Below are 13,038 nucleotides of genomic sequence, written 5' to 3'. Positions count from 1 at the left end.
GTTGTGTTTATTTCTTAAGTGTCTGTATAACTGCATGCCTAGTCAAATGTCAGTGTTACTGTAAGACAATTCACTAAAGAGGGAGGATATAGATTAGAGTGTGCATGCACCTTTAAGAAGCTTTCCATGGGCTTGCACATGTGCATAAATACAGAGCACATGCAAGCTAGACTGCCATTTTGTAGAGAGCTGTTGAGATGTAAGCATGCATGTATTTGTTAGTCTGTCAGTTAATCAGTTTGTTTGTATTTTATGTTGCTGCTATCCATCCTGATGTTTTCTACATAATAAGGCATATAAACAAAATACCCCACCTGTTCATCTTGAATCATAACATAGGACGAGCGACAGCACCCATAACAATCAACCTAAACTGGTGAGAAAAAGAAACTTGATAGGTGCTACTGTTATGTTTTGTCTGTTAAGAACCAATCATATTTCTTCTTACTTGCAGGGCTTTGTTTTCTGGTGCTTGGAGTAATAAGGAAAAAATGGTATACAACATTCCTGGAGTTTCTGCTGACATGATGGAGTTGATCATAGAATATGCTTATATCAGAACAATATCAATCACTGCAGATAACGTGAAGCAGCTTCTCATTGCAGCAGATCAGTTCTGTGTATCTGGCATCGTCAAGACTTGTTGTGACTTTTTTGAGTCACATCTCTGCCCAGAAAACAGCATTGGAATTTGGATGCTTGCAGACTGCTGTTACTGCCCTGAACTGAAAACCAAAGCAAGCCTTTTCATTCTTCAGAACTTTGAGGAGACAGTAAAAGCATCTGAAGAGTTTCTGCAGTTGTCAGCTTTTAAATTTGGAGAAATAATTGAAAAAGATGAGCTCAGTGTCAAGCAGGAAGATGTGGTGTTTGAAGCCATTGTGAAATGGATAAATCATGATCCCAAGGACAGAAAGAAGTTTCTTCCTCTTTTGCTTCCCAAGGTAAGCCTTTATGTTTTTTTTATTTCACTCAATTCAACTAATAGAAATTTCCTGGTAATCAGTACTAACCTACATCAGACACAGGGTATTAAGTATTAAATTTTTGCATTGACATGCCCAACGCATTCCTTTATACAAAGTAAAATGTAACAGTCTATTAAAGCAGTGATCTATTTTAGACTATGGAAAAGAAAAGAAAAGGCACATCTCCAAAATGGAGGATTATGATCAGGTCTCAGATTGTAACCATATTATCTTGCATTAGAGACACAGATTCTAGTAAAGTCACCTCAAAAGCAATGTTTGAGAGGTGAACCTTGGCATCTGTATTGAAAACAACTAATTAAAGGTTGTGATAAGAGATTCAGTCATAATTCTTTGTAGTGCATGGAGCTATATCTTTGAAAGCAAGTAAAGCCCTTAAAGAGTACTATCAGATTTAGCATTAGAGGGCGGGACAAACAATTAAAGAGCTCTAATTCATTTAAAATATTAATAAAACATTAATTACATAAATATGTGCATTTGAACAATAAGAATTGTGACATTCTGTTTCTGGCTTTTTTGAGTGACTGAAATTCTCAGTGATTTACCAAAACATCAAACAGATTTACCACGGACAGGGCAAAATATGAGATGAACTTGGGGACAACTGAAAGACATTCACGGCAGGCTGAAACAAAACTGTTTTTTATAGGTTCATAGGTTGGTACTAGGCTATTGGCCCTAGGGCCTACACAAGCCTAGCCATAACAATTCCCTGGCTATTTCTTCCCAGAATATTTACTTCCCTGGTCCCCTGTCTAGCAGGGTGACTGACGTGATCCCTGGGGTGAATTTCCTATCTCCCATCCAATCGTCAAGGTTCCTTTTGAAGAGGGCCAAAGAGGTGCTCAACTTGACATGTATGGGTAGTCTATTCCAGAGTATGGGGAGTCTCTAGGTCAGGAACCTATCCCTCCAGCATGTTTTGTTCATTGTGATGACCATGTTTAGATCCTTGGAGCGTGTGGCTCTGAGGGATTGTGATTTCTTGAAGTGTAGCATGTCCAACAGGACTGGGTTTGACATGGCCTTGTATTGTTAAGCAGACATCATCTCTGAGAAGGCAATATGCAACAGAGTATAGCTGGAGTTTTTTTAGACGGTCAGCATAGGACATCTGATTTAGGCCTGTGATTCTTTTAGTGAGGTATTTCTGTGGCCTTTCCAGTTGTTGCAGATGTCTTGTGAGGTACATAACAAACGGGTGTTGTACTCTATAATGGGTCTAATGAGGGATGAGTACAGTGGGACAATGGCCTCCTTTATTCTGGATGAAAAGCCCTTAGTGATGAGGCGTGCCACATAGAAGGATTTCCTAACTGTTGTGGCTACTATTGAAGCTGAGACCACTGTCCACCTGTGTCCCTAAGTCCCTTATCACACTTTTGGTGTTTAGTGTACTGCCACTTATGTGGTAATTCATGAGTACATGTTTTTTCCCAAAGGAGATAACTATACATTTCTTGTCATTGAGCTTGAGCCTGTGGCTCTCACACCAAGCATCTGTTTCTGTAAGGCCCTTTTGTAGAATATCCACATAATTTGGGAATTATGTAATTGCTCCCAGTTTGCAGTCATCTGTGAACTTTGTTAGCCAGAGTCCCTTAGTGCTGGCCTGTACTTCAGAGAAGTAGATGCAAACAAGAGCAGTCCCAGGACTGAACCCGGAGGTGCTCTACTTGTCACTTGTCTGGAGCTGGATTTTGAGTCGGCTACTTTTACAGTGTAGTAGCATCACAATAATTTTTTAATTGTTTAATTGTTAAAGAGATTAATTGATTTATTGGAAAAGAGAGGTGTATATATAGGGACACATTTGTGATGTTAAAATGTTCCAACAGAAGGCAAGAAACTAAGATACCAGAACATGTTAATAAAGAAGTTTTTTGTGTCCAACAGTGGTGTTTCAGTTCATATTTGAGTTTGTATGGGTTTCTTACTGAAGTTGGTAAGGGGAGTTTTTTGCATCCTGGGATTTTCCTCTTTTCTGCAACAGTTTCTTCCTTCCGTTGTATACTTTGTTTATGGCAGGGGACCACCAGATTGGGTTCCTTTTTTTGGAGGAGACCGTCTTGATTCTGTTTGGAATGGCATGATTCATGTACGAGTGGATGTACTCGTACAGTGCCTTAGTGTAGGATTCAACGGTCAAACTTTCAGTTCTGGTCTGCATGGGTGTCATGAAGTTTGTCACTTCTGACAAGAGCAGCATGAAGTTGGCTTTGGAGAAGTTTTTTATGGAGGTTTCCCTACTGGGGGGTGGGGGTGGGATGTGGACGTCAAGGGTGATTAGGTTATGGTCAGACCTGACCAACGAGAGGGTGGCAACTGGTGTGGAACATCGATTTCCCATGTTGGTAATGACCAGGACTAGGATATTTGAGCCCCTGGTGGAACAATGGATTAGTTGGTCCACAGCGTTGGAATTTATGAATTCCAAGAACCATTGGGCAAAGGTGTTGGTACTCAAGTAGTTTTCCCAAATAATGGCAGGATAGTTGAAATCACCCAGTATTAGGGTGTTTGGTTGTATCTTAATATTTTCTAGTATGTTTAGAACAGTGTAGTGAGAATCTTGGGGCATGGTGGGGGATCTGTAGCAAGCTACAATTTGGATTGCAGTCTTACCTAGTGTTAGTTGCACCTATACAATTTCAGATGCATTGTGTTGGACAACTAGCCTGGAGGTGTGAATATCCTTGGTGAATATGGACACTCCTCCACCTTTAGTGCTTTGTTCCTGGTTTGGTGGCCGAAGAAGTGTGGTAAGAACTGTAGTCTGGTATTACTTTTGCTGCTGTCATTTGTTGGCTGACAGTGTCCGTATTTTAGTGCCTAGCACAGCACTGGATATTAACACATCTTCTGCTAGATGAGCTTTTAACTAGTTGGTCTTTTTCCCAATATTAAAGCATAATCATGGCACTCCTTGCCATAACATCAATATTAACAACACACTTGCGAATACATAGTTATTCCTGGTTTCTGAACAATTAGTTTAGTCAGTAGGTTCATAGGTGTATACTAGGCTAAACGACCACTAGGGCACCCCAAATGTCTGACACGTTTTGGTACCATTGGTAAGTGTAGGCAAGGTCTTGGGAGATGCACCATTTACAAGCAGGGGCCTGGGAGATGAACATGCTACTCAATGATACACCAATGACCTGCTTGGACCTAAATGCCATACATTCATTTATAAGTTGCACAACACAGAATTATTTCCTCACTACTGTAGACACGTGATGGTCAAAGGCTCTAGCCTATCTATGTGTGTGCCCAATTCCCTCACTACTGGGTCAACACTTAGATGTGTGTTGTCAATATCATAATAACCAGGGGTGGATAACTTCCCAATGGCTACTATTATGCATTTCTTGGCATCTATTTTGTCCATGGCTCTAACACAAATTATTTGTCTGTTTCAGCCCTTCTAGAGTCCATTAAGGTCAGTGGGGGATTCTATGACTGCTTCTAATTTGCAGTCATTTGCACATTTGGTCAGCCAGAGGCCCTTGACATTGGCCTTGAGTACAGAAAAGGAAATGCCAAAAAGAAGCAGTCCCAGGAATGATCGCTGAGGGACTCCATTTGTTACTGGCCTCTTTGTAGAGTTGGACTCCCCAATTCTAACTTCCTGGGTCCTGTCTGTGAGCCAGCTGGCAATCCACAGAGTGACATAAGGGTTTATAACTAACCTGGTTACATTTAAGTGCCTCAGCATATGTAGATATATGCATCTGCTTTGTACTGTGTGTGATGGGTGCAGCATGTGTAATTCTGACGACCTGTACACAAGACTAAATATTAAAACAAGGATATTTTATTAGTATTTCAAATGTCTCCCACTACCAAGATGCCACTGTAAGTAGTTTTGTCATGTTCTTCGTGTAAATCCAATAGCAGCCAAGGACCATCCTTAATGTTACACATCTTCCCACACCTAATAGTTTTTTAAAGAGATGTGAAAGGTTGCGGTTATTTTTAAACACACAGTTTTAATTTCAATGCTGAGAAAAAGAAGAGTAAAAATCACTCCTTGAAAGGCTGTAAACGTGTATCTCCTACTGCTGCAGCAAATACACCAAACCAGTACAAACTCACTTGATAAATCCTAAGGAAAGAACAGGAAAAGAATGATTTTATCACACAACTTCATCTACCAATAATTACTTAATGGAATGAAGAATAAAACTTCTGACTTATTCCATGGGAAGTATTTAATTTACATATTGTAAGTGTACAAGAATTTGAATTCAACTCAAGTTAAGTTCCAGTGCAAGCCACAGCAGTTTATATACTTCTCTGCCAGATCAGCATTATAACCGTAAGAGTAAAAGCTTTTATGAAGAGTTATCAACCATTTTTTATTTTTATTTCAGGTGCGACTGTACCGAATGGATGTGGAATATTTTATAAAGAATATCAAAAATCATGACTACGTGAAAGGCAATCATGAATGCAACCAAGCTATAATTAATACCCTTAAAATCATGTATGCTCTGAACAAAAGTCCTTCCTGCCAACAATCCAGGAAACTGCTAAATAGGCCCCGACTTCCAGATGCAGTCCTCTTTGCCATTGGTGGAGAGAGTGAAGCTAGCCTGACAAATGTCATTGAGGCATATGATACTCATGTTGATATGTGGGTAGATGTTACATCTGAAGGGGAAAGCCCTCGTGCAAACCATGGTGTAGCGTATCTAAAGGGATACATGTATATTATTGGTGGAACTGATGGTGAGAATTACCTCAACACCGTTAGGTGTTTCAACCCTATCAAAAAGACATGGCAGGAAGTTGCCCCCATGCATTCAAGACACTGCTGTCTTAGTGTAACTGTACTAAACAACTTCATATATGCCATGGGGGGATTTGATGGGCAAAAATACCTGAACACAGCTGAGCAATATGACCCTGAAATGAATCGATGGACTTTGATTTCTCATATGCATGAAGTCAGAACTGATGCAGGTGCTACAGCTCTACAAGGAAAGGTAAATAAATGCATGTATATTGAGTGAGAATTATTCCTGTCAGGGTTAAAAACAGAAAAAACATTTCATCACATTTACCCATATATGCAGAACTTCCAGGCTAAACCCTATACAGCTTAAGTGAGTTCATGCATGCTCTGTCTAGTAATAGCATATCAGATTAGCAACAGATGAAGGCTGTTACTTGAATATGACTTTCTAGTTTTACTTCATTTGATAATGACTAATTACTACTAATAATCAGCCTTATTCAATTTTTGACTTTTATTGGTTATTTTTTTGGCTTGTTTTATTAATTCAGGTGTACATATTTGGAGGCTCCACTGGTGATGAATATGAATGTTTACAAACAGCTGAGATATATGATCCGGAAACCAACCAGTGGGCTCTGATCGCACCAATGAGAAATGAACGAAGAGGGGCGGGAGTGACCGCATATCAAGGAAACATTTATGTAGTAAGAAAATGTGGCAAGGAAAACAGTTTGGTCATTCTTTATTATTTTGCATTCTCTTGACATATGATGTTTGAAAACTAATAACTTAACTGGAATCATATCAAAGCAAATGAATGTGAAGAATCTGTCAGCTGTTTAGACTGGGAAATATTTTATAGTCATTTTATTACTGCAGACAAGAAAATGACAAGCATAAAACAGCTAGGAAACTGTGCAATACTCTAAATTGGTACTTCAGCACATTGAGGGAAGGGGAACTAGGGATATCCTAATGCTGGGGGGACCAAGAGATGAGGTAAATGAGAAATATAATTACCTCTACACTAAATCACTTTTCACCCTGGCAAAATGTAGTGAAAGTGATCTGGACTATGAGAAGTTTAGATAGGGAGTGGACTAAACAGGTGTCACGAGTATAACCTCATTGTGAAAAACATTACCAAGGCTACTTCTACAATACTTCACAATGGCATAAAAATGGAAAGTGCACATTTGTGTTTGTGCTCGCATGTGTTTGTAAGCAGGTGTATAAAGATATATATATATATATATATATATATATATATATATATATATATATATGTGTGTGTGTGTGTGTGTGTGTGTGTGTATGTGTGCTGTCTGTGCATTTTTGTGTATGTCTATATGTGTGTGTATAAATGCATCTGTACTTGTATATGGGCTTTGAGGCACTTGCTATGAACAGCTGGGCCTAGTTCATAGATGTTGAAGCATACTGACTTGAGTTGGCATATGTTTGTGTTTTGTTGCTTACTCCTCTGTACAACAAATTTGTATTATACCCACAAATTAGGGAGTTCTGAGTGTTCTAAGAGTGTTGCACTAATCAGAAAATCTGAATTCTGAGGCTGGTGCACTAATTAGAATATATGTTTTTTTTTTTTAGTATCATTACTGCTTTTCTTAAAAGTTCTGTATTGTCAATTTCTGCTTTCTTTATATATATATATATATATATATATATATATATATATATATATATATATATATGTACAGAATATGCCAGCGGTCTCTTTCAAGCACAGCCTGGGTTAATGAGCAATGTGAGAGTAATACAACATAGTACACAATCCAGAATAGGAGAATATTTTACATTTAGAGAGGGTCCACATTCTTTTAATCACATTTTAATGTAGTTGTTAGAAAGTCATTAACCACAGCAGACCCACTTTGCATTTTAAGATTGTTTTGCTTTGTAATGTACAAATTATGAGGTGGTAAGGATCTAAAACTGCTCTTGTAGAGCAACAAGCACTTGCATTATATACCAGTCTTGAGTTTACAGGCTGCACATGTATCTACCAACTACTGAATTAACTGAGTTCCTCTTTCTATATTACAGGTCGGAGGATTTGATGGATTCGATCAACTTAGCAGTGTTGAGGTCTACAATCCAGTTACTAACACTTGGCACATCATTTCCAACATGCTAACCCCTAGAAGTAACTTTGGAATTGGGGTGTTGGATGAGCAGCTGTTTGTTGTTGGTGGGTATAATGGCTTTTCTGCAACTCTAAAAGCCGAGTGTTATAATGTCAAGACTGGCGAATGGCACAATATCCCTAACATGAGGACTGCCCGCAGCGCACTTAAATGCTGTGTCATTGGAGGATTACCAAATACTGCAGAGTATGCGGTACCAAGAAAGAGTTTTCCAGAGTTGTCTCTTGAAAACAAAATTAATCTTTCAGATTGCATTAGGATATTAGCTACCTGATTAGTATTTTTTTTTATTTTGTTTTAGAGAATTAAATAATAAAAGTATTAATGGAAAATGGATCTCATGTTTCTCATTAAAATATATATGCCATCATTAAATACATAGGTCTAATAGCACACGAGAATAAAAACAAAAGTGATGTACTCACCATAACGATGAATCTGTGTTCTCCATTTTCATTCTTACTCAGTTGATAGGTCTTGGATTCAACTCAACCATTTTTACTAGACTCACAGAGCTAGCTCTTGAGCTCCTTCATTTACCCAATAATGGCCCATCATCCTGGCATACCTTAGATGGAGTTTGCTGCCCCAAAACTAACATATACATGATATATTATTATGGATAAGATAAAGGCATACAGAAAGGCTGGAGCTAAAACAGAAAACAGGCGGATTCCCAAAGGGTCGTCCCTTAGGCCTCACTAGAAAGATAGGGAAGGGGGTTGGAGGGTGGCGAGTTAAAGAAGAATGGAAATGGACAACACAGATGCATTGTTTTGCTGAGTACATAACTTTTGTATCAGATGTTGTCACTTTCATTCTTTCCTCAACTGATGGGACAGAGTCCCCGGCTAGATGAACCTTGGGTGGTCCTCATGGAAGGATATTCTGGAGTACAGCATAACCAAATGATGCCCTATTTCTGGATAGTATGCCTAACTTTAAAAAGCATTAAAGGTATGGGCATTGGACTAAGTGGCAGATGCACAAATATCATCTATGGATGCTCTTGACCAAAAAGCAGATGAAGATCCTACGGATTTTGTGGAATGTGTTTTTGGGGGGATTAGGCAAAACCTCATTCTTTATAAACAAAGGATATACAATCAGTCAACCATTTAGCCAGGGCCACTTTAGACACTGCTTTACCCAATTTGTTCTTGGAGAAGGATACAAATAATTGGTCAGTTTCCTGAATTATTGGGTTCTGCGCAGATAAAATGTAGTCCAAAAGATGCAGTATGTATTTTCCTTTGTTTGAGAATTTTGGAAAGAACACAGGTAACTTGATGACATGATTTATGTTGGATGTGGAAGCCACTTTAGGTAAAAAAGAATTGTTCATGCATAATGAAATCCTATCTTTATGGAAGGTCAGGTAAAGAGATCTTGCAGACAGGTCTTGGAGTTATCTCCTAAAAATTAGAGATAAATCTTGGGCCCAATGGCAAAAAAATAGATCCCAGATCTCAGAAATAATGTACGTAGAACTGAGTAACAAATCCAAAAAAATGGCGAGGCAAGATAAAATAAACTATTACCATAACATACAAACTAAATACCAAAACAACTCTCTCTGGACAGACATCAGTAACATTCTCCTTGCAGGTAAATCTACTACCCCCACACCAACTACTGAAAATAGTTCTGAAAATAATGCTACCCAATTCAATACATTCTTCACATATTCCATCCTAGCACTAACTAAGTCACATTTCTCATCAACCTCTACCATATCAGCCACTGCTTCTAATACTGGAAATGTCACTGCTTCTAATATTGAAAATACCTTTAACTTACAACCTGTATCCATAGATACTATTAAAAAACTGCTAAAAAAATGAAAGCCCACCACTTTAGCCACTGATAAGCTTCCTTCAAAATTTCTGAAAATTGCTGCTGACATAATAGCTTACCCAATAGCAATCCTCATTAACCAGTCCCTATCTGAAAATATAGTTCTAGACATCTGGAAAATCTCCCACATTATACCTCTCAATAAAGGAGGCAATTCTAAAGAAATGACTAACCATTGCCTTATTGCTATACCTTCCTCTCTATCTAAAATCCTAGAGGCGTATGCACACACAAGTTATGGCCAACCTCAACACACACAAACTTCTGACAGACACACAACATGGGTTTTGATCTTCTCATAGCACCACCACTGCTCTTATGTCATTCCTCATACAGTAAATAACCATAACAAAAATGGGCAATATGTATCTGCAATTTTCCTGGACCTTTCTAAGGCCTTTGATATGGTAAATCATAGCAAACTTAATACTGCTCTTTCAGAACGAAATTTAGTAATAACACCTTAAATTGGTTCCATAGCAACTTATCAGGCTGTCAGCAGGCTTTCAATGGCAAAAGGAACTCTCTCCTCTATTCCCAGTCTAATTAGGGGTTCCTCAAGGCTCCATCCTTGGTCCCTTACTGTTCTCCATTTTCACAAGTAATCTTCATACTGCTACACAACTCGCCTCAATTAGTCAATATGCAGATGATTCCACATTAATCTGTGCAGCACCTTCACTCCACAAACTCCAGTCTTTAACACAAGATTCCTCCCTATTTGTTGAGAAATGCCTCACAGACTCGCAACTAATACTGAACCCTAACAAAACACAATGCATGATCTTCCAGCCTACTAGACACACTGCAGACACCCCCCCTCCATTTACTATCACATCCCACAATAACACTACAGAAATCACCACTGTCAAGCATTAAAGCAGCTCAACTGTCTGGAACTTCCTCAGTTTCTCCTTTACAACCAACTTACGTTAGTCCACAAAATTATATACCATCCAGATAAAAACTCCATCACTTCAAAATGTACTACAACCCTATGCTAGTAACAGAACAAATAACCGATAAAGAACGTTAACTACCTCTGCGTCTTGAGACGCTCTCCCTCAAAAGCAGTTCCAGATAATGTCAAAAAACCTCGGAAAAGTCCACAGCAGCAAACAAATGATTTTATTTTGCAAATACAGTGATAATCCAACAGTTAAGCGCTTTCACTTGCTCCATGGCAAGCTTCATCAGAACGCTGAAAAATGAGCCTCCTAACATTTAAATAAACTTTTTGGCACCAAAACCAAACTCTTTGAATACTTTCCTTTAAAGAGATATTGCAACAATATGTCAAAATACAACTGACAAAAAGCAAATATCAGTACTTGCACCTCAAGTTATCATAATCACAAAACAATAACATGAATATATAAAATTGAATGGAATTAAATAAAAATATAATTAAACACACAATAAGTAATGCATATAAACAATGTGTGGATAAATATAAAACTGATAAAATGTCAGAATCTGACATTCTGTCTCTTACTGTATATAATATTCTATTGAAATATCCTATATACATTACTGAACATGTAACTTATGAAGATGTAAATATTATTAAAAATAATCAGCTCAGAAATATATAAACAATACAAATATAATACCTATATAATTAGGATGATAAAATATATTATAGTACAGTGTGAAAGACATCACACAAATCTATAACTACCTATAAAAAACTGAATGTATTCTAATATGGTCTAATATAAGTCCACATGTACCCAAAATACTCTTGTGTACTATATAAAATTATCAATCCATAGCTAATAAGGGTTTAATGGAGATGACATCATTCAGTCCTGGTGGATTAGAAGAATCTAAAAATACTTGCCACCAGTATTCTTTGTAGGACAGCAATCCTTTAAAATCTCCTCCCTTGATGTCTATTAAAACACTATCTACTATAGCAAAATTGAAATAGTGTCTGTCTCCACACTTTTTAATGTGTCTATACAGTGCATTTTTTTCATCTTTGGTTTTGATACTATATAAATGTGCATATATGCGCTTATTAAATCTCCTTTCAGTTTTTCCTATGTAAAAACTGGAGCATATCCTGCATTTAGCCAAATATATAATCATTTTGGTGTTACAGTTTCCCTGTTTAAACCTAATTCTTGTTCTATTTGCATTCTCTAACACAATACTATTTTCCTGAAATGTTGTGTGACATTGATTGCAATCTCCACATTTTTTAGTACAAGTGTTATGAGACTCTATATTCAAATTACTTCTCTCTAAGTAGTTCTTAATATTGTATCCCATCTTAAACACAAAATGTGGTCCAGTCCCTAATATTCCAACTAATTGTTCATCAATAGAAATGATGTTCCAACTTTCTGCCATGATTTTCTTTACTTTACCCACATATGGTCCGTACTCAAGCACACATCTTTTGCCATATGATGAATTGTCAACCAAGATGTGATGAATTGTTCCATCATTCACCCCAACCTCATTATTAGATCCTAACAGAGGTTTATATTTGCTTCCCCATTCTTTGATAACTACTTGACTAACTCTAGCCATCATCTTAGCATCATACCCTCTGTCCTTGAACTGGGCCGTAATAAATGCTACTTCCTCTAACATGTCATCATATGTAGAAGTCATCCTTATATCACGAATAATCTGTCCTTTATAAATATTGGTGAATTTACTCCTGGGATGATTTCTGGTAAATTCTAAGTAGCTATTCGAATATGTATTTTTTCTATAAATTCTTGATTTCAATCCTGTTCCTACTTTGGAAACAAGAGTGTCTAGGTATGGTACACCATATTCATTCCTAGATGAAGTAAATTTCAGATAGCTACTACTCTGATTTAAATAATCTAAAAATTCATCCAGTATAATACTACTACCTTTCCATAAGATATAAATGTCATCTAGGTATCGTGAATAATATTTGATATATTTCATATATACACTACTTAGCACTTTGGTCTCCTCCCAGTCAAGCATAACCAGATTGGCGTATATGGGAGCATAAGCTGCTCCCATAGCTACGCCTCTGGTTTGCCTGAAAAGTTCACCCTCAAATTGGATGTAATTATGTTCCAATACCAATGACATCATATCCAATAATAAACAAGCTTTATCCCAATCTAATTCCGCATGTTTATGTATACTATTGGCAAATGCCGCTAGTCCTTCAATTTTGGGGATGCACGAAAATAGATCTATCACATCTATAGTGACAAAAAGCATGTCCTCACTCCAAAATAGGGTGGGATAATTTTTCAAAAATTCCCATGAGTCC

The 13,038-nt window shown here is 37.5% G+C and overlaps 1 protein-coding gene across 1 annotated transcript in view; it reads left to right on the top strand.

Annotated features, from left to right (window-relative positions):
* Positions 1 to 8,181, top strand: part of LOC122816201 (kelch-like protein 10) — a 67,698-nt gene extending 59,517 nt beyond the window's left edge. Inside the window, exons 2-5 of the mRNA XM_044088950.1 lie at positions 455 to 944; positions 5,372 to 5,986; positions 6,288 to 6,443; positions 7,807 to 8,181. Coding sequence (XP_043944885.1) covers positions 455 to 944; positions 5,372 to 5,986; positions 6,288 to 6,443; positions 7,807 to 8,181 — 1,636 coding nt within the window. The remainder of the gene's footprint in view (positions 1 to 454; positions 945 to 5,371; positions 5,987 to 6,287; positions 6,444 to 7,806) is intronic.
* Positions 8,182 to 13,038: the final 4,857 nt, after the last annotated feature.

Source organism: Protopterus annectens, chromosome 12.part0, assembly GCF_019279795.1.
Source record: "Protopterus annectens isolate FY-2018-M chromosome 12.part0, PAN1.0, whole genome shotgun sequence".
NCBI classification, from domain to species: Eukaryota; Metazoa; Chordata; order Ceratodontiformes; family Protopteridae; genus Protopterus; species Protopterus annectens.
Note: the sequence above shows the minus strand (reverse complement) of the source record. Positions and strands in the feature narration are given on the sequence as shown.